The sequence below is a fragment of the Phoenix dactylifera genome, chromosome 15 (assembly GCF_051530095.1).
Source record: "Phoenix dactylifera cultivar Ajwa chromosome 15, Ajwa_hap1_PhDact_Kaust_v1.1, whole genome shotgun sequence".
Lineage (NCBI taxonomy): Eukaryota > Viridiplantae > Streptophyta > Magnoliopsida > Arecales > Arecaceae > Phoenix > Phoenix dactylifera.
This window is the reverse complement of record NC_143204.1, coordinates 21372637-21399171: the sequence shown is the minus strand read 5'-3', so window position 1 is coordinate 21399171 and position 26535 is coordinate 21372637. Positions and strand designations below refer to the sequence as shown.

At 38.3% G+C, this 26535-nt stretch overlaps 2 protein-coding genes and 1 non-coding gene across 4 annotated transcripts; all 3 read left to right on the top strand.

Moving 5' to 3' along the window:
* The first annotated feature begins 462 nt into the window (after nucleotides 1-462).
* Nucleotides 463-14913, top strand: LOC103719992 (proline-, glutamic acid/leucine-rich protein). 2 transcript variants are annotated; one of them, XM_008809489.5, is made up of 13 exons: nucleotides 463-837; nucleotides 1724-1840; nucleotides 4090-4154; nucleotides 5180-5285; nucleotides 5387-5458; nucleotides 6529-6588; nucleotides 6767-6893; nucleotides 6970-7163; nucleotides 7300-7484; nucleotides 8190-8317; nucleotides 11118-11398; nucleotides 13283-13526; nucleotides 13642-14913. In XM_008809489.5, the coding sequence occupies exons 1-13, from the start codon at nucleotides 571-573 to the stop codon at nucleotides 14442-14444; spliced, it is 2649 nt and encodes an 882-aa protein (XP_008807711.3). In that variant the 5' UTR covers nucleotides 463-570; the 3' UTR covers nucleotides 14445-14913. The 2 variants fall into 2 exon arrangements, with proteins under 2 accessions (XP_008807711.3, XP_088568084.1); XM_088711958.1 differs by lacking the exon at nucleotides 5387-5458.
* Nucleotides 14914-17649: 2736 nt separating this feature from the next.
* LOC103720232 (small ribosomal subunit protein uS4y-like) lies at nucleotides 17650-25199 on the top strand. Its single transcript, XM_039134302.2, has 3 exons — nucleotides 17650-17797; nucleotides 18452-18833; nucleotides 24773-25199. Exons 1-3 carry the CDS (start codon nucleotides 17770-17772, stop codon nucleotides 24954-24956), a joined length of 594 nt encoding a protein of 197 aa, XP_038990230.1. The 5' UTR covers nucleotides 17650-17769; the 3' UTR covers nucleotides 24957-25199.
* Nucleotides 20578-20671, top strand: LOC113463594 (small nucleolar RNA Z161/Z228). The gene has a single exon (XR_003388095.1). It is a non-coding gene; the product is annotated as a small nucleolar RNA Z161/Z228 (small nucleolar RNA).
* Nucleotides 25200-26535: the final 1336 nt, after the last annotated feature.

Sequence of the window (26535 nt, the reverse complement as noted above, 5' to 3'; positions counted from 1 at the left end):
TTTTTATTTTTTTAAATCGAAGAATCGTGTAGTAAAAATATCATATAAATATCAAACGAATTTTTTCCACCGATCATTTCATGTTTCACTAAATATTTGAAAGGATAGATAGAATTCCATCCATCCTCTTTATCTTTAATTTTTTCTCCTCAATCCATTCTTCATAACAAATGGAGGGTAAATCTTGCCTGCTCCGTCCGCGGACAATGGTTCCTATATCTTCACAAGCAAGGCAATCACGACCTCCCATCAGTCGATCAACGGGAAACCATTTCAATCGGACGATCCACAACCAACCCCATCACGGGCATTCCCAAGCGGACGGTTCTGATCAACGATCCTTCTGTCGCCATCCTGGCCCCCAGGCCCCAGCCAAAGAGCCTCGCGGGCCACCCAAAACCCGCCGCCCTTCGGCCCCACGCGTCAACTTAACCCTAATCCTCGACTCTAACGGCCACCGCCCCCTTGGGTTTTAACCCCCAGCGAAAGAACAGAAACCCTAATTCCTTTATCTCCCTCTCTCTCTCTCTCTCTCGCTGGTGTCCGAACCTGAGGTCGTCGTCGCCTCCAATGGCGGCCATGGACTTCTTGAAGGGCATGAACGACTACCGGCTGAGGCCTCGGATGCTGCGGTCGCTGGTGAGGGACCGCCTCCCCGACGAGAAGCGCCCCTTCCCGAGCCCCGCCGAGCTCTCCTCCATCCTGGCCTACGTGAAGACCCACGGCCTCCTCTCCGAGCGCCTCGCTGATCCATCCGATGGGAAACTGATCGAGGCTTGGAGATCCGCTGTCGATGCCTGGGTTGATCGCCTCCTATTGCTGGTCTCCAGTAATATGGTAGCTGTTCAACTCTTTTCCAATTTCTTGTTCTCTAAAAGTTAGGATTTTTGAGAAAAATTTTCGAAATGCGGTTTCTTTGAGCATATCGTGGAAGTTCTGCAGCTCGTTTATAGTCGGAACTTCGGAAGAACGAAGATCTTCGTTTTTGTGCTAGTTATTTTCTTTTCCGGAACTTATTTCGACAAGTTTAGTAATTATTCTTCAGATGCAATTGTAAATTTACATGAAGCCTGAAAAAATAAACATGTATACTGATAAAGTATTGAGAATAGAAGAAATAACTTTGTTTGATTACATTCATTTTTTATTACTTAAATGTGATAATTCATTTTTTTAGCTGAATTAATGGAGGCAGTAAATACAAATCGAAGCTTTTAAAGGGTTTTATGAATTGGTTTCATATGGCATCATTGGTTTTAATTTATTTTTTTTTGTATTCTATATGACAAGAAAGAGCTTCGACAGTTTTCGGGAAAGAGAGGATACTAATTAAACTTGAAACCTCAATGTCATTAGATGAGGCCAGAAATTTAGTGAAAGAACCCTTTTCTTTCTTAAATCAATAAAGCTTGTGCTTATCCCATAACGTACACTAAATTGCTGTTTGCTCAGTCCAGGTTGGGCGGTTTCTTGGTTTCACCTTCAGGAGGGCAAAGTTGCGTGTTAGAATTATCTCTTCAGGGCTGTGTTGTCATAGTTTTAATGGAAGTTTGGATATGAATGTTTTGTTGGCAACATATTCTGATGAAATTTTGGATATGAATGTTTTGTTGGCAACAGATGCTGCCAAGTTGCCTGTTAGATTTTGTTTGATTTCGACTTCAACACTTTCATATCAATTATCCAGCCAACTGTTTTCTTCTCTCTATTTTAAATCATCTAGCCAGATAAATGTTGGGCGGGTACATGTTTGCTAGGCGTGACTTGCGAAGAGTGCAGCTCCGACCGTTTCATAGCATCATTCTCTATTTGGTTCCAGAAGCTTCTCTCAAATATTCAGGTACTAGTATCAACTTCTGTTTATTAACCCTCCCTGACAGTGGAACCTTGTCCATAGTATTATATGAGACCTTTTTCTTAATTTAAATTTCAAATGCAATTGTTTAATTCTTAATTCAAATATTTGATGATTTTGAATATATGTTTTCTGATCTTCCTGTTGTCCTAATTGTAACACTGGTACCTGCACAGGTTTGCCATTCACCAGGAAGCAAGGGTTACAGGGGATGATGGATTTTGGGAATGTACCATTCACTTCTAATGCAATTAAAGATGTCATATTAATGTCTGATATGGTAGATGATGGTCTGGGATTATATAAACTTCTGCCACATAGGAAGTGAATAGGAGGGCGGCAAAATATTATATTCTTGATGATAATTAGATATAAACATAAGCAAATGTAAGTAATACTGAAGATGATAGAATAAGTCGACCTTGAAGCTGATAAGAACTTGAAACTGTTCCTCAGTTATCCAGGGAAAAGCTATTAAAGTGGCAAACTCATATGTCTAGAGTTATCTTCGACCCAACTAAACAATATTTCAACAAGTCGAAATAATCTCATGATATACACTGGCCTAATGGCGGGAAATTTATGTGTTAAGGTTTCTTTTGGGTGATTGATCAATAAATTTTACACTCAGCACCACAAACTACAATGGCTTGAATTTGAAAACCAAGTGAGGTTGTTTGATGGTCGAAGAGGATGGTTGATGGGTCTACATGTTGACAATGTTTAGGATATTCATGAAGTAGCAATCCAAGATGAGACTGTATTTTGCTTTAATTTCATGTTGTATCTTACAATGAATCTCAAGAAATTTGGGTTCTTGAAATGTAGGGATAATATATGCTGCTTTTGAAGTTTCAGTGGGAATTGAAGAAGCATTGAATATCGAGGAAAAAAGATTTGCTATACAAATCACTATCACTACTTTGATAATATTATTATAGACGAAGAAATGGTAGATGAGGACGTATCAAGTATCATGGTGAAGGTAGAGTAGGTGGCTATTTCTAATTGAAAAGTATGCACCTGTGAAGGAAAAAAATCATCAGGAAGTTGTAAAACCAACTCTCTATTTGAGTTGATCGTAATATTTGGAAGTAAAGATATTCATCAATGCAAGATAATAATGTGAAAATGATGGTTGTAAAGTCAATGGTCTGTAAAAAAGGGAAAGAGGTAGTTACAGATTAGTGTGCTGGAGCAGGCTTGGTTTTCCCAATTAAGAAGTTTAAAGGATGAAGTGGAGGTGTAATAGTCGTGATGGTTTGGCCCATATGTAGCATATTCATTGGAACAGCCCCATTGTAATGGGGTTCACATATAGGTTCATTTGGGGTAAAGGATATCAGGAAACCACAACAGTTGGGCGAAACTATCAAAAGATTTGGTCTTGCACAAGATCCAATTGTGATGTAGGATCTGTAACCATGCGGATAAGATATGTTTATGTAACTACTTTATCATAGATTGAACAGGGGGAGGTCTCCAAGGACTGAAAAGGATTTACAAGTTGCATTCCTTTATCAATTGGAAGGGGGACAAGAGGGTTGACTCCTATTTCCTTTGAGCCTTGACCAAAAAAAGGAGTCCGTTCTTATTTTTGTTGTATCCTGACATTTGATGACATATATTAATGGTCTCAATGACCTCTAGAGCCTTTATACCTGGCTTTCACTCTTTAGAACAATATTGTTATTGAGCTACTTTGGAATATGGCTTGTGATCTAAGAAATCATGATCACCTGCCCTCTATATATACTGTTGTATAAGTATCTGTTAGGACCATTTCTTATCTTAAAGTCTAGGTTCAGATTTGACTTTTTTGTTTCCATATTTAAGGAAATAACAGGAGAATTAGCATGGAAGAAGATTTTGGTAAGAAGTTTTTTTTTTTTTTTTAAAAGCGAAGGAGGTTGCATAAACTATTCCAAGAAGAAAAACAAACTTTATTTAGTATTCTAGTTTCTGCCAAAACTTAATTTCTGCTGAATTTGAACCATCCAACTTCCAAGTAATCTATCTCAATAGCTAGAGGTCCCTTGAAAGTATTAGATGTTATTTCAGTTCATATTTAGCATAGACAGAATGTTGTAGTAGTGACTGTTGTGTATTTTATTGATGCTAGTTTTGTTGATCCTGTCATATGTTTATGATTGAAGCTTCAGCATATTGTACTCACGTATGAATGATGTGTTCATGCATGTTTAATTAATATACATTCCTTTTCTTGTTGACAGCCGCCATCCACCACACATTTTGTGAAAGTGGCATGTTGCGCTTCCTTGGCTGATCTTTTCACAAGGTCTGTTGAATTGAACTTGCACTTACATGATGATAGTAGTATTGCTTCTTAAGATGCCTCATGCAATTGAATCGGTTGCAGCACTTTTTTCTAAACTGTGCTTGACTTTTTCATCAATTTTGCTTGACTTATTTTAACCTATGCTTAATTGACTATGGTCCTTGGCTCTTATATGACATTTCAAACTGAGAATCCACACATCTACATGATAAAAGCTATTAAGAAACTGAAAATCATGTATTTTTGAAGCCTCCTATCCATTCATCGAGCAAGCACCAAAAATCATGGTGGTAATAATATTATTATTCTAAACTATATGAGATGACATATGAATTGAGATATATACCATGAATCACATCATAATGCATGTATAACCAAATTCAATATATCTGGATGCTTCCAAACCATAAATCATGCTAGACATCATGTCAAGCCATTAAAACAATGTATTTTTGAACCAGTTGATGTGTAAGCAAATGACCTCCAAAAGACATGATCTTTGATTTCATAGTAGTTTTAACGATGTAGAGCATACTCAACGGTGTGGATCCTTCATATCTTATCTCTGCCATTGATTTTGGATTGGTAGGATTGAGGCCTCAGTCCTTCTAGGAGGGTGGATTCTCTCTCTCTCTTTCTCTCCTGTTTAGTGGATTCACACTATAGCTTCCAACTCCTAACATTCCAGAGTTTCTTGTGAAATACCATCTGTGGCATTGCTTTACAATGTCAAGCCAAACTCAATAAGCTGTAATTCCCTTGCTCCTATTTTATGTTGGAAGCTTGGTCTAACAAGCCAATGTAGCATATTTGGACAAGACTGAGAACTCTTCAATCCTAATTTAAGGCTTCTTTTCTATTGAACTTTCTTATCAAGCATTCTTGCTATGTTCAGTTACATTATTTAGATTGTGCTAACCTTTGGAAGTTTACATAATGTTCTTGGTGCAATTTTTTGGCCATGTTCATATGAACATTTTCTTTCATACAATTAGGCATCATATGACTTATTTCTTGGATATCAGATCGGCTGGTTTTCCTAGTTTAAAGAAGGATGCAACATCATTTGCTGGGAGACTTATTCAGCCAGTTCACCAGTTATTAAATGATGATGGTGCAGAGGCTGTATGGGTGAGTCTAATATGTCAAGGAGTTTGTGGTTTATTTCTTTGTCAGGATGCTGATAGCAAGACAATGGAATTATGAGTTTTTTGTGCTGCATGTCTACATAGGAAGGAGCAATTGATTTATTATCTGCCCTCATAACATTCTATCCATCTTCTTTGCATCGACATTATGATAATGTAAGTCCCTTCCCATCTTTTCTACTTGTTTTTTGTTGGGGAAAGCATGCCCTTTTCATTCCTATAAGCTTGGTGTTGCTTGTACACATTTATTTTATTAAAAGATATATAAGAAAAATCTATACTCGTGGATGAGCAATTTAGTTGTTATTTGGGTGAGATAACTTATTCACTAGTTGTAGTTATTTTGATGAAGATACTAAAAATTTCTGCTAATCTGCAGATGTCAGCAAATATGTTGTGTTCAGATATATTTGCATCACATAGTCATCACATACTCTTTAATGGAAAACTACAATTGATATCAGTTTCATTTTTAGTGGAGAAGCTAATTCAATATCTCACAAGGTACAACCATGTGCTCAATACGTATGCTGAAACTTACGTACAACTTCAAGCTTATGCTTAAATTTCCAGTGTTTAGCCTTACAACTATCTTTTAATCCTTTAGAAAAGGTGCAATAATAACCATCCTTTTTTTGAATATAGATGATAATGGAAAAAATTTCCGGATGTTTATTTTTTTTAATTGTGTAGTAATAAAAAAGTGCTTCCAATAACAATAGGATAGATGACCCTGAGTATTCCCATAAAAAAGTGACAGTGATAGCAACTTGCGGAAACAACAATCCTATTGATTGATTCTCTATGCTGACAACCAAAAGATTACAATAAGTGGGCCTAACACATCTAATGAAGTCACAGTGATGAAAAGTTTTGGAAACTGTTGGCACACTGGTGGTAACATATGAATTGATATTGGGTAAATTGATGGGAAATAATTCATGTGATAGGTACATGCACAACAAAGACCAGCAGAAGTAAGCTGAAAACAAGTTCATAGCAGTGCAGAAGGGGAGAAAAGTTGAGGAAAGGTCAAGAAATCCTGAACAGGAATTATAAATGGATGAAACCTGTAATAGTACTTAGTATTAATTGTTAGCTGCATTCTGCATGGAAATTTTGATTACATGGCACACTATTTAAGTTCTGGGTGATTATTGCATTTTCTAAACCGTTTCAGTTAAAACTACAGTGAGAATGCTAACTCGGTAGATAATGTATGGCAGGTTGAAGCTGTCCTTGCGTCAAAGATTATGTCAGCAAAGTGCAATAAACATACCTCTAAGGTGAGAGATTGCTTTTTTCCTAGAACATTCTCTTCCTAATCATGTCATCTGAACAAGCAATAGATAATGTCTCATCTATGTGGCTGAGCTAAGAGCCTTCTATTTGCTCTCAACTGGCAGTCATTTGAGGTTTTTAAGTGGAGGGTGAACAGATTTTGTTCTCTTACTTTCTTTTCAGAAATTTGCCCACTGTTTAGCATTACTTCCAAAGGTAAAAGGTGATGAAGATAGCTGGTCTTTGACGATGCAAAAGATTTTAATCACAATAGATAGGCTTCTGAATGATGCCTTCCAAGGACTAGAAGGTAGAGGATATCCTCACTCTGACTATTTGTTCTTTCTATATTGTTGGGAACTAACATTTTTACACATATGTAGCAGAAGCTAAAGGTTCTGAGGTTGTGAGATTGTTAGTTCCACCAGGAAAAGATCCCCCTCCACCACTGGGAGGTCATTTGGGGTCTGAAGAAGCATCTCAACCAGCTACAAAAGTTCTTCATGCATTATTAGTTCCCACAGTGTCTACTCTGATGCATTGTTGCTGCATGATGCTTACTAATCCTTATCCTGTTCAGGTTATCTGCATATCCATTTTATCTCGTGTCATATATTTTTTTGCTTGCCTCCAAAATTAGATATTATGGAACATCTGGAATATGTGATACTCAGGAAGTCATTAACCCACTTTCAATGTGTTTTATTGTCAAAAAGGTAGCGGTTCCTGTTCGCCCTTTACTGGCTTTGGTTGGGAGGGTGCTTAGAGTGGATGGTTCTTTGCATGAATCCTTGTTGCTGTTCACAACTGTGATGCATCAAGAACTTCTCTGTTCAGAGCTTCCAGAATTGCATTTAGCAAGCTTGGATCTTTTAATTGCGACAATAAAAGGAGTGCGAAGGTGAGGATTGTATATTATTTCTTTGTTCCTTTTGAAGTAGGGAAAAAAATGCTATCATTCTGATAGAACAGAGGACATTCGAAATAGTGTCCGTTATTTTCTTTTATATGATGAAATGGCACTTTCACTTATTTAATATTTATTATTTTCTTGCACTTGTTAACACTTTTTTTTGGGGCTTAGTTTCCTTTGAATAGTTTTGAGAACTTTTTATTCTGGAGTTAGTCCTTTATCTTATAGATAAAGTTTATTTTCCATTTCTCAAAGCCAAATTGAGATTTAGTTTCAAGTTTCGCCATACTGCTCTGTACCGTACCGTACCAAAAGAAAACTGGTATGAAACACACCTTCGAGTCGGTACAAATTTCATACCACCCGTCTCAAGGCATACGTCCCATTCCGAGGTGTACCACCCTGTACCGAGATGTACTGAGGTGCGTACCAGTCCATACCGAGGCATATCGAGATGAAAATTGAGAAAAATAGTTAGAGAGTTATTTTGGCACAGGGATGTATCGTATTATACTGAATCGATAAGGTACCGATACAGTACTCGATACCGAGATTGTGGATCTTGTTCAGCTTCATTTCCTAAAACCATTGCTTGCTGAAAATTCATTAGTTTATCTAATCCAGTTGTGCTATGGATATAGAAGTTGATTGTTTTAAGATTTTTCCTAATTGTGTTTGCTATTTTTCCTGCAGCCAACTCTTACCACATGCTGCTAACATTGTGCGACTCCTAACAGAGTATTTCAGGAGAGCTACATTGCCTTCTATAAGGATGAGAGTTTATTCTATTATGCAGATTTTGCTGATCTCCATGGGTGTCGGTAAGTCATACTTCCTCAATAAGACCCTTGATATCCTAATTCATTTTAATGGAAATACAGCTGGACAATACTTCATGGTCAAAATTTGTGTTGCTGGAATGAAGCTGCTCCTGAGTGATGGACATACATATGTGCATTTTGAGTTCATGAGATCGGTCCCACCTTGTTAATCAAAGAAGAAAGATTACAATTCTGTGTCATTTGTTTACTTCAAATGTTGGCAGCAAAGTTCATGAGATAAATACGTAGTAGGGGACATGCATTCTGTTGGCAGAGATGTTGCGTAAAATAGTAGTGTTTTTTATCTCGAAGGCATTGCATACACTTATTCAAACCTTAAAGTTGAAAGGTTCTCATAATTGTTCAAAATCAGATGATGCCATAACCATTTCAAACGGTGGCACAACACATAAGTTCATGACATAAATGTGTAGTAGAGGACATGCATCCAGGCAGAAAATGCCTTGAGATACTAGTGTTCTTAATATTCAAAGCATGGCATAGCCTTGTTCTAACCTTGAATAGTTCTCATAGTTGTTGAATATCAGATGATGCCTTATACCTTTTCCTGTTTACATAAGTGACTCCCTTGGCACTTCTCTTCTTGGCCCTGACCACTGAAGCTTGAAGGCTTCTACTTCTTCAAGCTGCACCAGTTTTTGTAACATCATGTTCATTCCAGTCATGCTTTTTATATTACTTTATCCTCTTTTCATGACACTCTAAGCTCATTCTGCCATCTCCATCTCTACCTTCATTATTTATGCCCTCTACCCTTGTCATTCCTGTTATTCTCGCCAGTACCGTTGATTTCTGTAACAACCACAATTTAAGGCCCCATACCTTATTCACAAACAAAGTTGGGCCTACCATTATTTATAACATATAAAATATATTTCCAAGTTTTGCCAGCATACAGCAGTCAACATTGTAGAATCGCATGTTTACCCCCATTCACCTATCCATTTTTATTGTGTAATAACTATATTGAGATACGATCATTCTCATTTATTTATTTGCCATCATTTCGGTTCCAAATCTCTTCACCATGCATATTTCAAAAAAAAAAAGGTCAACTAATTTTCAGTATACTATTTTTGACTATTCTACTCTTGCCCTTAACATAATCTAATCTCACCAAATGACGCCGATATACAATGAGCTAAAGGTTTGAATGTAAAGAACTAAAGGGTAGAGGGTAACCTCTCATACATGTCAATTATCACTCTAACATATTGAGTATTGACAATGCTATAATATCATTGTTTTAAATACCAGTTGAATTGTGGGGTCTCATTGTCCTGAGTGTCGAGATGAGATGAGTTGGGAAATGGACCGGGATGGGACATTCATCATCCAGGGTCTCCAATTCCCATGGTATTTAAAACCATGTACAATATATACATACATTTTTATATGTACTTATATATGTATATATATGTTTGTATACATGTGTATGTATATCTGTACATTTATGCATGCATATGTGTGTCTATGTGTAGACTTCACATTATACCAAACTAAGACTACTAGGATTTGACTGATAGCTGGGATGCCATTCCTTTGTGAAATTTGTCAGGACCTAGCCTTCAGATTTTTGCTGTTGCATGTCAATTATTGCTTAAGTATATCATTAATGCTACCTTTTACATGAAATCAGAGTGCACTAAACTGTCTCTTGGCATTATTGCATGCTTCTCCAACAGAGTTGAAGTTTTGCATTGTTTGTTCATCCTCTGGATTGTCTAGTTAACTGCGTAACTAGAAGAAGAGTGTTGTTGACTGAAAGCATCGTCATGAAACCCGAATTGGTTTCTGGATCACTTGTTTCCGTCTTCATTTCAGAAGATTCTTCAAAACTTTATAATCCTACTCTTACTAAATTCACAGTATTTAATGCTCATCCTTGCAAGTAATACCATAATATTTATTCTATTGCCATTTAACATTTTATATTTACGATTTACATTGGCAAACTTAAAGAGTAAAAACCAATCTCACTCTCAAAATGCACATAAGTCTCTAAGTTTTGTAGGTGCAGATGTATTTTTTATTATCTGACTGGAGAGGGGTTAGTAAAAGTTGGTATATACTATATAATCTGTTTCTACACCCTCACATCATTGTTTAAATATTTGTTTTTTCAGTGGTGGAAATTGTGTCCCAAAAATTCTCGCACTTCATGATTTTTCAAATAGTTTGATTTATTTTAAAGCTGAAGAGATGTTTATTGGGAAGTTATACAATATCAAGCAAGAAAATCCATCATATTATAGCTTATATCTACTTCCTGATTAAGTTGTGTTTCTTCCCTCATCTCCGTTTTGTCACCACCACAATGCTCTGTAGTTAGGACTATGGTTCTGCTGTGAGTATGGTTCTCCTATATTTACTTTAATGCTGTCAACGCTGTAATGGACTCTTAATGTACTTGTCAATGCATCGAAGCTATCCAATCTACAATGCATGAACTCCATGATAATGATTTTCTCCAAATAGATGAATACAGTGAAAGGAACTGAACTAGGTTTATTTATTTTATCTCTATTTGCTCTTTCGTGTATAATTTAATATTGTTAACTGAAAAGTGTCTAAAGATGTCTTTTTTGTTCACAAGACTTTTTTTTAATTGTATATATTTACAATATTCATAATACAGAATCAGGCTCAAAAACCCCCTCCCCCTCTCACCCCCTCTCTCTCCTCTCTCTTTCCTTTTTCTTTTATTTTCAATGAATTGTTCACTTGCTTTATAATCAAGTAATTTGGTTACTAATTCGCAGGATTGGATCTTGATCAGGGATGGCTTTATACCTAGCTCAGGAAGTAATCAATAATGCTTTTGCTGATCTGAAAGATAGTCCGGAGAACAGTTTAATGTTCTCGAATTTATACTCATCAAAAGTAGGAAGTGAGACATTGAAGCAAAGTAGCCCACGGAAGAGGAAGCATGCTTCTGGATCACCAAGGCAACATTTAAATAGCATTGATCCTGAAGTTGCAGCGATCAACAGAAAACCAGTTACTCCTCTTTCTGTGAAGATAGCTGCACTTAAAACACTGGAAGCTCTTTTGACTGTGGTATGTGTATATGTTAATGCTTTTAGTTGCTGTTGGCCATTTAAATATATGCATTTTCCTACATAACTTTGACATACATTTGTACATACAAGTAATTGAAACTTCCTACTTTCATGAGTATATATTTGTGACTAGATGCATACTTTTTTTTAAAATCTTCAAATGTATATTGCATTGACCATAATATACTTGGAGAAAAAAAATATTTTCAGAACAAATATGTTCTGTCCTTTACAGCAAACTAATTAATCTTCTTACAGAACAGGATAAATATTGTAGGATAATCTAGAAGATAGTAAATGAAGATATTGTAGGACAAATAGGTTCCACTGTGTTTCTCAAGCCTAGAAACCCTGAGAGACACACAATGCATTTCCATCACATAATTGATTGCATAGAAGATGTCAACATGGACCGTGATTTCCAAATTGCCCGGGATCTCAGCCAAGACATTGATATTGGCATCAAACATTGACTGATGTATGTATGTGTGGATGCAAGCATGCATGTATTAATCATTATTATGTTGGCTGATACAAAACCAATATATCTCGAGGTGTCAGCAAGTATGATATCAATACATTTCTCAAGTTTTTTTTGGAAGAAATAATTAACTAGAATGAATCTTTTTTACAAATTATTGAAATCAATGCCTAAAACAATAACTAATCTTGCTTTCATTGTTCATATTTCAATATAGTGTACGGCATTGTCTCTCAGCTAACAACGTCCAATGCTCTCTCTTCATACTTTACTGGTCCTAGAATGCCTCATACCACCAACAGCTTGAAATTACTGGTTGTATCCTCTGTAGTTGGTCAATCAACCTAGTCCACCACATGGCACCTTGTGACATGCTAGCTCACTCCCTCAACCCGTCCACCTCCTTATGCTTTATAGGTGCCATTTGCTCTAACCTCGGCTACAATTTTGGGATGTTACTAGCCTTCACTTCCATGTGACACTGCCCTCATCCATGTATTTGTTGGGGTCCTTGATATCCATTCTGCAGAAAAATGTTGATAATTGTGATTTCTTCTTGGTTTTCATCACAGGATTGGGTGGTAAAAACTGAGGGAAGTGTGCAACCTGAGGAGAGGGCGGCATGATGGGAGGTTAATGGAGGAGTTTCTTTGGGATGTACAGAGGAGTTTGTGTGCAATGAGAACCATGATATCTTCAAGATCTCAGAATACATTGGGTCTTTTAAAATCTGTCCATCCTTACACATTTATTAGCCAAGAGAAACTGATATTTTGCTTCAACTTAGTATTAGCTACCTGATGAAATAATCAAGACTTTACAAACCTTGACTTGCACCCTTAGATAATTCAATGCCCTATGAAGTGTGGTCGCGTGCATCTCATATATTGTGATAGAAAATTTATTGAAAAAGAAGTGATTTTGATTAAAAGTCATAAACTAATATAAGTTTGTTGATAAGAAACTCTTTCCTGTCATTGTAACGATGTAGTGCTCTGACTTTTCTTTATTATTTTTCATGTTTCTCAAATTTTCTTGTTGAGGATATCCTTTCTGAATAGGTGGTGCTTTGGTTAGTCCTTGATGCCACTCCAAGAAAATTAGTTCCATAGTTTTCTGAGGCAATCATTATCCTATTATGGATCAGACCATGGTATAACCTGGTGTCAACCTGCTAAGCTATGATGATTAGATGGCGGGCATGTTTGCCTTGATCATTGTTGTGTAGAAATGATATATTTGCTGTGAACTGCTTTTGAATAATTACCTGTTCTGTGAGACTGTCGGTGTTTATTTGTTGGTTTCTGAGTTTTACTGTGGTGCTTCGCTAACTTTTCAAGGCTCAGCCATTGCAAAGCAACTGAGAAGTGTTCTTATGCAATATTCTTGGCATTTTTATAGGGTGGTTCTTTGAGATCAGAATGTTGGCGGCCAAATGTGGACCTACTTTTGATAAATGTAGCAAAAAATGCCTGTGACATGGGATTGTCATACGAGGGAAAATCTGTCATTTTAACAGAGGAACCAACAATCTCACGAGCTGAATTCCAACTTGCCGCATTACAGGCACTATTAGCATCCCTTCTTTCACAAGCTCATGTTCGCCCTCCATATTTATCAGAAGGCCTTGAACTTTTCCGCAGAGGTAACTGTTTAAAGCATGTATATTAAATCTCCTAACATATCACAAAAATAGTGGATAAAACTAAGATCTGTTAAACATTGGACTGCTTTCAATATTTATTGGCATGGTCTTCCAGGAAAACTAGAAACTGGAACAGCACTTTCTACATTCTGCGCACATGCCCTGCTGGCCTTGGAAGTTCTCATCCATCCTCGGGCCTTACCCTTGGTGGATTTTTCAGTTGCCAACCACAGGTTCTCGGAAAATATATTTGTCGCCAACCAGAGAGCCAATGTGCCTTCATTGTCCAAGGGTGGTCTTGGAGCTCTTAATGATTCGGAGGATGATGAACAATACTTCGATTGGTTGGGTAATGATGAAGAGGCTGCAGCAGATGGCAGCAACCTGAGTAAACATAATAACAATGCTGATCAACCTGCACCTGGTTTACTGGAAGATTCTCTAGCGGAAAAGGATGCGGCGGTTCATTGTGCTGTAGGTAATAAGATTGTTGAAGGCAATCAGGAGAGCACTATTGATGTGGAGATGGAATGCTTTGGTAAAGAAGAAAATATGGAAGAACCCAATGCCAGTACTTGCATCGATGTTGCAGCTAGCTCTGAGTGGGCATCACCCAACAAAAATGTAGTTTCCAGTAATGGGATGCCTCTAGGCAAAGAATACATGGTTTCAAGTGATGCTGCGGATATCAGCAATATTGCTGATAAATCTAAAAATTTTGCTGCTGGCATTTACTCTGGTGATATGATGGTGCCTGGCAGAGGTGACCTCAGCGCTTCAAATCTCAAAAATGATGCAGATGGTGGTTATGGAGGGTTAACTGTCTGGAATAAGGGAAAGGAGCCGATGGATGATTCTGACTCTGTTTCTCTTGATTCATTACCAGATATTGTTGATGGAGATCCAGATTCTGATTAGTTATGTATGAAATTTTTGTAGGTTTACAGGGCATAGAGTAGCATAGACCTGTATCATTTGTAGGAAGTCTTGGTTTTTCTGTTGCTATTTTCTCATTTATTCAATTCGTCCAAAGTAACCTGGTGTGACTTCACTTGAAGCGGTTGGCTGCCGAAGTATGTTGTGTCAGTTTGCTTTCTTAACCGAGCTATCTGGAAATGGATAGTAAAATTTTATGCATATATATGGACATCCAATGGGATGGAAACAGAAAGTAGTTTTGCTTTGGTATTGTTCTCTATATGAAGCCTAAATTTTGTTTAGGATAATGAGTATCTGAATGGAGAGATGCTTTTGATGAGGTTTAGTTGTGGGGTCTCTGATATCTTTCCAACTATTGTGTTGTTGCAGCTGATTTTCAACTGATTTTCAGTCGGCAAATGTTTGATATCATTAATTCCAATTTTGCCATCTGGTCTGTTTTGCTTCTCGCTGAGCTCCTTGTGTTATTTTTTGATTCTTTTGGATGATGAGTGGTGGAATTGTGGTTTGCTGTCTAAAATTTCGAGAAGTGGTCTGGAATTTTAAATTTTGCTTCTTTAGTTGTAGTTTTTCCATTGACTTATTGTTTATATTACAATTATTGGTGTGCCCATTTCCCCTTTAATGGCAAATGAGAATCTGTATCAAGCTGCAGGTGTCTCGACAGAGCGAATAATATATACTATTTTAGGTGTTCCAGCAGCATTATTCTCTTGGTGAGCTTTCTCATATGATCAACAGAACAACTGCAGGGTACTTGTGTAATTCAGAGTATATCTCTCTCCCACTCTATAATTTCTCCCAAATATGATTATAACTGTAACCAAAACAAATGGCATCTGAATTATTGGGGTTTGGTCATATGAGTCCTCATTCGGCATTTGGATCTATTTATTCCTTAAACATAATTTAGAGCCTTTTTCGCATCCATCATTACAATTTACATCCATAAAACTGTAACTCTTTTCCTTCTCTTTCTCCATCCTTCAAAAAAGTAGTCTTAATTACCTCTTCCCAGAGGAGGATCTCCTTGGATCTTTGTTGTATGTATTTATATTTATTGCTATACTCCGTTCCTCCTCTTACTATATCCTTCAACAAAGCACCGAATGCCTTTTATTAGCGCCTCCTTAGGTCATGACTTCTTATTCTTGCAGCCAGCTAGTCTCTGATATAGTGATCTTTAATTTCTTACTCTACAGGTTCCAATTCTGAGATGGCCTTGTGAAGGTGGAAGGTACATTCGTGGCCTGTAGCTAGTTTAAATGGTCAATTGGGCTGGGATTCAATTTTAACTGGACAGTGGGCATCTGACTAAAGTTTAGTATATACTTTTTTTTTTTGGTACATTAGCATATCCTCTTTACTAAACATTTTAAGCTAGTGCCCGATCAAGAAGCTCGAGTGCAGATTTTAGACTACCATCTGGATTTTAGACTACCATCTGGAGAAAATTTACAAGAAAATATATAGTGGTTCTCTCTGTGAGAGATCATAGTAGTGGCGGTAGTATCAGTAATACTAGCAGCAGAAGCAGTAGTATGTTGTTGAGCGGAGGTTCATGAGGCCTGTATTGAGAGAAATATGCTTTTCCTTATCAAATGATGTGGACTGAACTATCAGGCAAATAATTCCATATGACAAACTTGGATCCTCTTGAAGCAAAGAATGCTCATTTGGTCTCTCAAAAGGCAGGGTGATATTCTAGTAGTAGTATGACTTGAGAGGAAGTTCACAAGGCCTGTACTTGGGGAAATTAGCTAATTGCTTTATCAACGGCATGGAGGATGGAGCTATGAGGCAAACTAGGATCCTATTGAAGGTGAGAATGTTCTGTATTAATTCGATCTCTCTTAAAATGACAGGCTGGCCACCAAGGATAACCTACTTAGGAGGAATATCCAGGTCATTGCATATACCTATAAGCTACCAAAAACCACTCAAAAGGTCTGCTTCAAGTCTGTTGTGCAGCAAAATTAGAAGTTTCTGATAGGCCTGGTGAGTCTCAGGTCTTTGAGATTGCTATCAAACACCTCTCTAGAGATAGCAGTCGGGTGGGTCTTTTTGGGTATCCGACCCATCCCGAACCTTAGGATTCTATTCAGCAAAATCCTGTAGGATTTGGAACATGTTTGGGATTTAAAATTAAAACCCATTAGGGTTTAGAATTGGTTTGAAATTGGCCCTTCCGCGAAGCTGATGAAATATAATATATATATCTTATAAAATTTTATAAAAACATATATATTGTGAGAAGACTTGAATCTCCAAACTCAAAGACATCTAACTACCACATTTACCAATAAGCTACAAAACTCATTTGTATTTAGATTATTTGCTAAATTATTTATAATTATTTTTAGTTAATATTATTGGCTCTTTTTTTTTTTAATAATTTCGGTTCAGGTACCAGACCTGACCGGAATAACCTGATCCGAATAAAGATTCATCGGGCGAGTTCAGATACTCGCGGATTTACGGTTTTTTAATGGAACGGATTTGGAATTTTTGGGCAAATTCTTAATCGGACTTGGAACGGTTTTAGATAACAAAATTTTAAATAAGTTCAGGTACAAGTAGGGCAAATTTTGCTGGTACCCTATTTTTTGCTATTCCTACGCCTACCATGAATATCGCAGTTGAGTGGGATAAGATAGCAAACCCCCAGTCCTCAACCCCGCCTCTTATGCAAATACCAGAAGCCACACACTTCCACTGACATATCCCTGAACGTGAGATTTGGGCGATCAAATTAAGAGTATCAACTATTGCTCAAGTTGCAGCAATCAAACAAACAGAAACTTTAACCACTCAGCAAGAACTTAAATCATGTGATCTTTCTCATCTTTTTAGTTCATGCCCATTGTATGCATACAAAGCTATATTGAGCCATTGACTCTTCCAGATATTTTTTTTATCCCCTCTCTTGGGAGCTGCATCAGCAAGATAGTATACAGACAAGCATGATCATCACAAAGTAGGAGAAAATATGACTTATCTCTGGCGTTCCAAAGTTTTTAACATGTTCTATTGGGCCAGCGGTCCGAAGTTCATGGGCCAAACCGATTACATCAACAGTCGTGTTGGCCCATTCACTATGAACATAAATGGCCGACCCGGTCCAGTCCTCATTGCCAGGCCAAGCCCAATGGGTCGCCCAAGACACGAGCCAGGGTTTCGGGGTGGCCCTATAAAATGGCGATCTAGGGTTTTGCGGTCGATCTCTCGGCCCTCCTCCTGCTGCTCCTCTTTCCTTTGGCATCAGGGAGCGAGCGTGCGAGAGCAGACGGCGAGGTAACAAGCCATGGTCCACGTTAGCTTCTACCGCAACTGTGAGTCTCTTTCCTGCTCTCCTCGTTCTTTATTCCAGATCTTGTTCTCTCTCGCTAGATTACTCGATTTGAAGTCGTTAATCGTTGATTTCAATCGTTTCTTGCCGGTTTTCTTTTTTATTTGGAACGTTTTGCTATTAATATAGCTAATTTTGCTCATTGTTTTTTCAATCTAGTTGAGTTAATCCTAATCGATGCGATATCGGCCTTTTTAGATGTACGTTTTATTTCTAGATTATATTCTAATGCTTTCTCTAGATTTACGTAATATCTGTTTTGCTACTGTTTTTTTTCTTTGTTATTTTAGGCATTGGGAATTCAGTTGGTATTTGTTACTTCAAAAAAATTGAGATTTTTATCCCGAGGTGTTCAATTTGATGGGGAGAACTGGAATAATAAGTCGATCACACTCGTTTGGAACAATTGGATCTCCATTTTAACAATTTGTATCTGTATGTTAAAAGCAGTTAAATCTCCAATATATGGGGAGATATATGTTTATACCTTACATCTTCTAAATTTTATTTTCATCAAATAGATTTTGATTTTGATTAGTTATGCTCGTATTTTTTTTTCCTTTTTGAGGATTTAGTATTGCTATCGATTATTTATATTATGTGGGATGTTTTACCGGAATAACACTAATATCTATAGATGGGAAGACTTTCAAGAAGCCCCGTCGTCCATATGAGAAGGAGCGTTTGGATGCGGAGCTGAAGCTTGTTGGAGAGTACGGGCTCCGGTGCAAGCGGGAGCTTTGGAGGGTCCAGTATGCACTGAGTCGCATCCGTAATGCTGCAAGGGAGCTCCTCACCCTCGATGAGAAGAATCCACGGAGGATATTTGAGGGAGAGGCCCTCTTGCGCCGGATGAACCGGTTCGGGCTTCTTGATGAGAACCAGAACAAGCTTGATTATGTTCTGGCCCTCACCGTGGAGAACTTCCTCGAGCGCCGGCTCCAGACACAGGTGTTCAAGTCTGGAATGGCCAAATCTATCCATCATGCCAGGGTCCTCATCAGGCAGCGCCACATCAGGTATGTCAGGCTGCAGTGTAGTTATTTACATGTTTTTGACGTTTTTGTGTCGATTTGGCTCGACCTGTACAGGGGACATTTTCTTGAATCCGACTACTTGAAAAACTTTGGTGGTTAGTCAGATACAGATATTGTAAAATGTGTCAGTAGTCATGTGCTACTTGGATGTCGAGCCAACCTGAATTCTACTTATAGACATATATTCATTTAGTCTATGGTACCTTGAAATTTCTGAAGTTAGGCTTTGTTTGGCTCTTTCATTAAAAAAAAAGGGAATAGCTAAAGTTTGGCTTGTGAGGATCATAATGCCACGAATTATTCCATTTTTTTTATTTGGGTCAACATTTGGGAATAACATTTGGATGATAACTTTTATGCCAGGAATAATTTATGACAGCTCTCCCTTGGAATAGCTAATGCTTTTCACAAGCATATTTGACTAGCATAACTATTCCTTTGTTTTGCCTCTTTCCCAAATGTTGTTTGACAAGTGTTAGCCTTAGTCTATGATTTATGCCTGCTTTATGCTTGAAACAAATGTAGCCTTCGGGAAAAAAAATGCTATATGGGATGACAAAAATAAAGAAGCCAGAGTTAATATCTAAATATTATTTTAAATATGTTAAAATATATATTAGTTGTGTAACTCTTCATTCTTCCTTTCATTTGCAATGCTCTTCATATAGTTCTTTGCTGAAAAAAGTGATACTGACTTCTAGAACAGTATAAAGCGATGAGACAGCAAACCAGTTTTTTGAAAGGCTCGCCTAGGTGCAAAGCATAGGTGAAGCCCACCCTAAGTAGTGCCTTGCCTGTGTTGAGGTAAAGCCCCTTCAGTGAGGTGCATAGGTAGCACAAATGTGTATTCCTTGTTGAGGCACTAGGGCACAAAATGGTCATGCCTTGCTTATATAAACTCAATTTGTTGGGCTTCTGCAGGACTAGATCATAGACTTTGATTAAAGCTGATCAAAGCTTCACAATTAAAAGTAAAGTCTTCAGAAATTAATTGACTTCAGCAGTGATGAAAAGTGGGAAAAGAGGAACTCATGGCAGTTTGAGGGTGGTGCAACAAACCTCTCCATTCTCTTGTTTTGCTGATGTGAAATGGGGGACAAAATCTTTTTCTGTGAAACAGGGGACTGGTCCCTTGTCGTCTTCTTCTTCTTTCATCATCATCTTCTTCTCAGCAGCTGCTGCTGCTGTGTGATGACAAACAGGGTGCCTAGTCTTTCTTTAATCCTTTTTCTTGTTCTGCTGATGTGAGGGGACAAAGCCTCTCTCTTTTTATTCTTCTTCTGGTTTGCTGATGCGAAACTGGGTACTAAATCCCTTTTTTTCCTTCATGCTGAAACAGGGTATTATCTTCTTCTTATTTTTGGTCTAAGTCCCCTGTTGCATTTGGATATTTGATGCAACCTAATATTTTTATACAATTCATAATTAGTAGTAATTGTGTGTTTTTTGTGCCTCAATTCGTCAAGGCGCGCTCCTTGCATTGCTCCTTGTGCCTAGGCTAAAAGAGACCAAAATGTGTTGTGTGCCTTGAGCCTTTGATAATTTTGTAGCAAATGATTGTAAAGTTAGACAATAAGTGCTGGTTGATGGCGTGATTTCTTATCTCCATTTTCTTTTTCTTTTTCTCTATATTTTTTCCTCTTTTCCATTTTTACCATAGATGCTTTTTTTCCCCAATAAGTTATGTGCACTTTTAATTTCTTATTTCAAGTGAAAATATATGGATGCACCATATGATGAGAATAAGTTAATGTTTCTCACGACGGTCGTCTGAGACAGTTTGATGTCTAGATTGATGCAACCTATTTTTCTCTGATGGTATCTTTATTTTTTTCCTATGGATCTTGTTTATGTTTTTGAATATCTTTTTTTCATTGTTCTTGCTTGAGAGTTGAGAGTGTGGTGATGATGATTTTGTCTGAAATTCTTGTGATTGAAAGAGCGACATTCTTCCTCTTTAACTATTCTGGAACTCCATGGTATCTCCATTTTGTGATTTATGTTAACTATTTTCTTTTCTCTTATGATATCTTTTTGCCTGGGCACAATAAGTAATAATATTATTCTTTTGTGAGATCACCAGATCTATGAGTAGCATTAATTTTAGTCCTTTTCATTTGGAGTCTCCCATTAGTTGTTTCGATAGTATTCTTGCCTTAAAGTTAGAAAGGACTTGTCAATACTGATATTTATGTAATATGCTTGTTAGATTAGTAGCAAATAGGCACCTATCATTATTATCTGGGCTTTGTCACATGTCTATATATATTTGTATGTGTGTGGCTACTGTGTGCCCCATGTTTACCACAGTCTAATCAAGGCACGGCTGAAAGCCCATATAACAATAGAAGGCTCAAATATTTTCCTTAGAGTCATTTGTATTTATTCACAAATAAAATTCCTGATCATCTATTTCTTTTAATAGTTGCTTCTTTCCTAATCAGAATGTTCGGTGTTTGTATTTTCGAATCGTTTGTTGTTCCCAGCAAATGCCTGGTTGGTAATCACCGTCACATTCATGAGACCGCTCCTGCAGCCCCCAGCTTGACAGTCCTCGAGTCAATGACTCAGGCTAACCTTTCAAGATGGCAGTTAATACATACAAAATAAAAAGAGGGCCTTGCAGATAAGTGAATATCCATGTCTCCTCACTTTAGTTCGAAGGTGATTCTCAGGCGGTCATAGATTGGCCGCCTCCCTACAACACATATACTTGCAAATCTCACCGTCTCTGCAGTGGTATGCTTGCTGAGCTATCCTTTTTCTTAATGCTACCTCATGTTTGCCAAGAGAGGTCACTTGACATGCTAACCGGGTATCAGAGTTTGCTTTATATAGCTTGACCGGTAAGTTGGGATCATGACTTCCCTTCCCCTTCCATGGTTCTAGCTAAGAGTGATTGTAGTTCGGTTTTGTTTCTTGTGGACTATTAGGACTACTATTTGGCATGTGTCATACATGTGCCTTTTGTATGGAGTGGAAATAGAAAGAAAAAGAGCTAATTTTTTTTGGAATAAACGGGAGAAAAGGAAAAGAACCATTAGAATCGTTCCTGGCTAGTCTGTCTCATAATTGGTACTTCTGTAAATATATCAAAAATTGGGTCAAATGTGGGTGGAGTCATACCTCCAAGAGTTTTGTTATAATAGCAGACAGGGTCTTTGTAAGTCAAAAAGAAAAATATGTCTTAGGTTAATATTAAACTGCCAAAGCACCCTTGGATGGCGTGAGCAGGTGCAATAAAAAAAGACTTGGTTAGAACTTAGAAGTTGGTTTGGTTTCATATCGGAAGGTCAAGAAAGAGGCATGGAATGAGAAGATAAACTGGTTAGGATCTGTGGTCAAGGAGATTTGAAATAGTTATGGTTTTGGAGGTAGAATGCCAAGTCATTGATTTGGTGGCAATGGTGATTGAAGGATTTGTTAATTGAGGCACAAACTACTAGGCAAGGCTAAGGTTCGTCATCTCGGTACCGGACCCTATACTGGTGCCTAGGGGTGCAAATGGGTCGGGTCGGATCTTGAGTGACTTTGACCCGATCCGATTTCTCGTTCAGATCCTAATTATAGACCCAGACCCGACCCAGTCTTCACCCAATTGAAGATTGGGTTGGGTCGGGTCCACAACCATAATTTTGGACCCAATGGGTCATTTGGGTCAGGTCGGATCTATGTATAACTTGGACTCGACCCGAATAATTCGGGTCTGATCCGGGTCGGGTCCATGTATAACCCAGACCCAACCCGAATAATTAGGGTCCGAGTCGGGTCTGGGTCGGATCCGGGTCAGGTTCGCATATGCGAGTAAGTGACGGCGGCATGTCAAAGAGGGGAGAGGAGGAGGAAGAAAACAGCATCGGGAGATGTCGGCATCATGTTTGCATGTGAGATCGAAGGAGGAGGAGGGCAATGTCTAGAGAGGGCGACGTTAGGGTCACATGTGAGATCTAAGGAGGAGTTGGAAGAGGGTGCATGGCATCGTGATCGGGGTAAGATCCGAGGGGGAAAAGTGTGGCATTTGGGTTGCAGGTGAGATCCGAGGAGTAAGAGGGTGGGTCTGGGGTTGCAGGTGAAATCCGAGGAGGAAGAGGGTGGTGTCGGGGTCGCAAGTGAGATCCAAGGAGGAGGAAGAGGGTTTCGGAGGAGGGACATACCTTGGGAGAAGGGACGAAGCACGCCGAAGTTGCCGAACACAGAAGAGATGCACGGGCGTGCAGAAGGGGGAGATCAATTTGGGAAGGAAGGGTCTTCTCGACTTCTTCAGATCTAGGGTTCCTCTGCCAGACAGGGGGCTCGGATTCCAAAACCTCCAACGTCCAACGTTCTCCTTGGTGGCGACTTCGAGTCCTGCTTCATTGACTATGGCCTCGTTCCCTGGCTCCTCCCCTCCCACGACGACGACGACCACCTCCCCTCCTCCCTCTTCTACTGCGCCCCGGAGACCCGCCACCCCTGTTCCCGCTTTTTCACCCCTCACTCTGACGTCTACAGCTTAGACGCCCTCCTTGAGCTCCCGACCGGCAAAACCCCATTCCACGACCTCGTCCAAAAGCACAGTGTCGACATCCCCCGATGAGTCTGCTCGGTACGTGAGGAGACGGAGTGAGGATCCGGCCTCGGGCAACGAGACCTCGGAGGAGAAGTTGGCGGCCTATGGCCCTCCAGATCTAGGCTTGCGGCCTGCGGGTCTAAACGGGTAATCCAAGTTCGGGTCGGATCGGATCAGATCTTTTGATAAACGATCCAAAATTGACCCAAAAAAAATGGGTCGGGTCGGGCCGCGTCGGAGTGAGATTGGGTTGACCCAGACCGGACTCGAAAAATAGAACATGTCCAAATTTAGGACCCGGCCCCGTGGGTCCTAAAATTCTACGCGGGTCGGGTCACGGGTCAACCCGACCCATTTGCAGCCTTACTGGTACTAGACTAGCACCATATTGGCACGGTACGTTATGATGTCCTTTCAGCGTACCGACACTCTGTACGCCTCTCATATAGGGTACTGGTACTGAACCCGGTACAGGGTGTACCGTTCGGTTTGGCCTGGTACGGCGAACCCTGGGCAAGGCTTTTATCAATCATATTTTTGGTTTTAAGATATAATTTTGGTTTTCTTTTCAGCGTCTTGCCCTCTATTTATTACCTGCAGTCATAATATAACTGTAATATAGTTTCCAATTTCATTTTGGAAAATCAGATTTTTAGTTGATTTTGGGATTATCATGATGGCACACAAGATTTTTGTTTTTAAAAAAAACAATGTTGTGTTTGGTTCTTACGCAGAAATGCTATAAAATGTCATATCATTACTGGCTCATAGTTCTGAGTTATTCCATCAAACACTCTCAGGATGCCATGCTATCACGTCAGTTTTATTTTACTTGTTTAGTCTGTCTTTGAATGATCAAGCTTTTCTTTAAGGAGATTTTATTTTCTTCCTTATGCTTCAAAATCTAGAATTCTGACCATTAACCAATTCTTCACAATTCATTAAGTTTGAACTGCTATAAATATTCTTGTTTTTCTTGTCCCTTGTGAAAGCATTGGCTTTGTTTCTGTTTCTTGTTCCATTATTCTTTTTTCATGACTTCGGTTTGTTAGTTAAGCAGCAGTCCTGTTTTGCAATATTTTTGCACTACAACCACCTCTACTCTGTAACTACTAAGCATGGTGCCATGCTTATCTCATATCGGTCGTATGACGCAGCATCTAGCTTTCTCATGTATGAAAAGAAAGTTGATTGTTTTCTTTCATTTTCTGTTGGCTAATTACATATTTAAAATATATCTAACCATCACAATTTCTTTCATACTATGTTCTGATGGTTTCTGTATAAGGATTAGCTCTATAATTCTCACTTTTTGACCCTGATGTGGTCCTGTGGATGTCTTGAATAAATTCCTTTGAACCTCCTGTTGCAGGGTGGGCCGCCAGGTGGTGAACATTCCTTCCTTTATGGTGAGGGTTGACTCGGCTAAGCACATTGATTTTGCTCTCAATAGCCCATTTGGTGGAGGCCGCCCTGGAAGAGTGAAGCGAAAGAACCAGAAGGCAGCAGCCAAAAAGGCAGCAGGAGGTGATGGTGATGAGGAAGATGAAGATTAAGAGCTTGATTATGGTCCTAGTAGCAAATAATTGTCAATTTAGTTTCTAAAATATTGCTATGAAGACTCTTGTTAGATTCAGCTAGTAAACCATCTTGTTCTTTCTTTTCTGACTATTGGAATATGATTTTGTGTTGCTCTATTCTCTCAGCTCTTATTTGGATGTTATATATGTTGATGTTATATTATGAGAGTATGCTGAAAGTGGATTGCATCACCGATGTGATGCAGTAGTTTGCACTGATTTTTCCTTCCAGTTTTGCTTGTCTGTTTTGAATTATTTGCTTTAAGGTTTACTCTGTTTCGTTTTCTCAGGGTTATATGTTTTTGTCACTATTTCTAGAAATTATTGGTGCTTCTTTTAAAGTGTGTGTAAGATGAAGTGAAATAATAGTGGATAAGGATTGTTGTGAAGTTATAAAATTATGTAAGGTTGTTGTGTATCGGTCTTTTCCACCTTAATGGCTGCAATTTACAACGGCTACTGTTGTGGGAAAGGAGATGCTGTTTTTGGATTGAATTGCTGGGTAGATCAGCAGCATGTTTCAGAAGGGTACAAAATTGCTGTTCTTTCGCATTGTTTGCGACTTATGAGTCTAATAACTGGAACGATAATAACTATTCTTCATGTCCAATAAAAGCCAGTGGCGGATCTGAGAATTTTCTTCTAGCTGGAATTAGATGCTAGGGCAGGACTGACATATTGGATGAATTCAGATGTATTACAGCACGAATCGGATTTTTTGAGAAACGTATCGAGAGAGAATTTGATTTAGGAATTGATGATCTTTTAACAATACCTTCTAAGGGATGGTTAGTCCAAGACAGTGTAGATATCAGAGTTTTTGGAAACAAATGTTGTCGTAAGTATAGCAGCATTTCTAAAGTATTTGGGCCTACCGAGCATGGAAAGTTGGATATCCGGCTTCAAATGTAGGAGGTCTCATTAGGTAGGTTTACAACGAACATCAGCAGGTCTCACAATCTTAAAATTGGCGATATCAGGTTGGGTAGAAACTAGATCTTCCGGTTTAGTAAGCAGATTTACTCCCAACATTATTTTGTCTTAAAATATCGTTAACGAGAGAAACTGTTAAATCTAATTCCATTAGAGCAACTAACCTTGGAGCTGGTAAAAAGTTTAGAGCAATTTCTGCTTGCCTCGTAAAAAGTATCTCTTATTTTCAGATAGAACCTGAGATTTAAAACTAAAATTTGTGAGCACAGCAATGTCTAAACTTTGCCCACCCATTATATCTCAATTTTGAATGAGTTTTTTAAAATTCCACTTTTCACTTTTATTCTAAAATATCCTCTATTTTTTGATTAAAAAAATCCTCCATGTTTTGACCAAAAAAACTCTTCTATTTTTTGATTAAAAAACTTTTTATTTACTAAAAAGAAAGGAATTTAGTTATTAACAATGTAACATGCAAGGTATTCAATTATTTTTGTAATCACTTTAGAAATCAAGAACACCTTTAGAACACACACTTTGGTATATTTTTTTCATCGAGCAAGAAATATGTTTCTTGGCTTTGCCGTTGAGAATCTCATTGTTCAAAGTATCCTGAACTTTT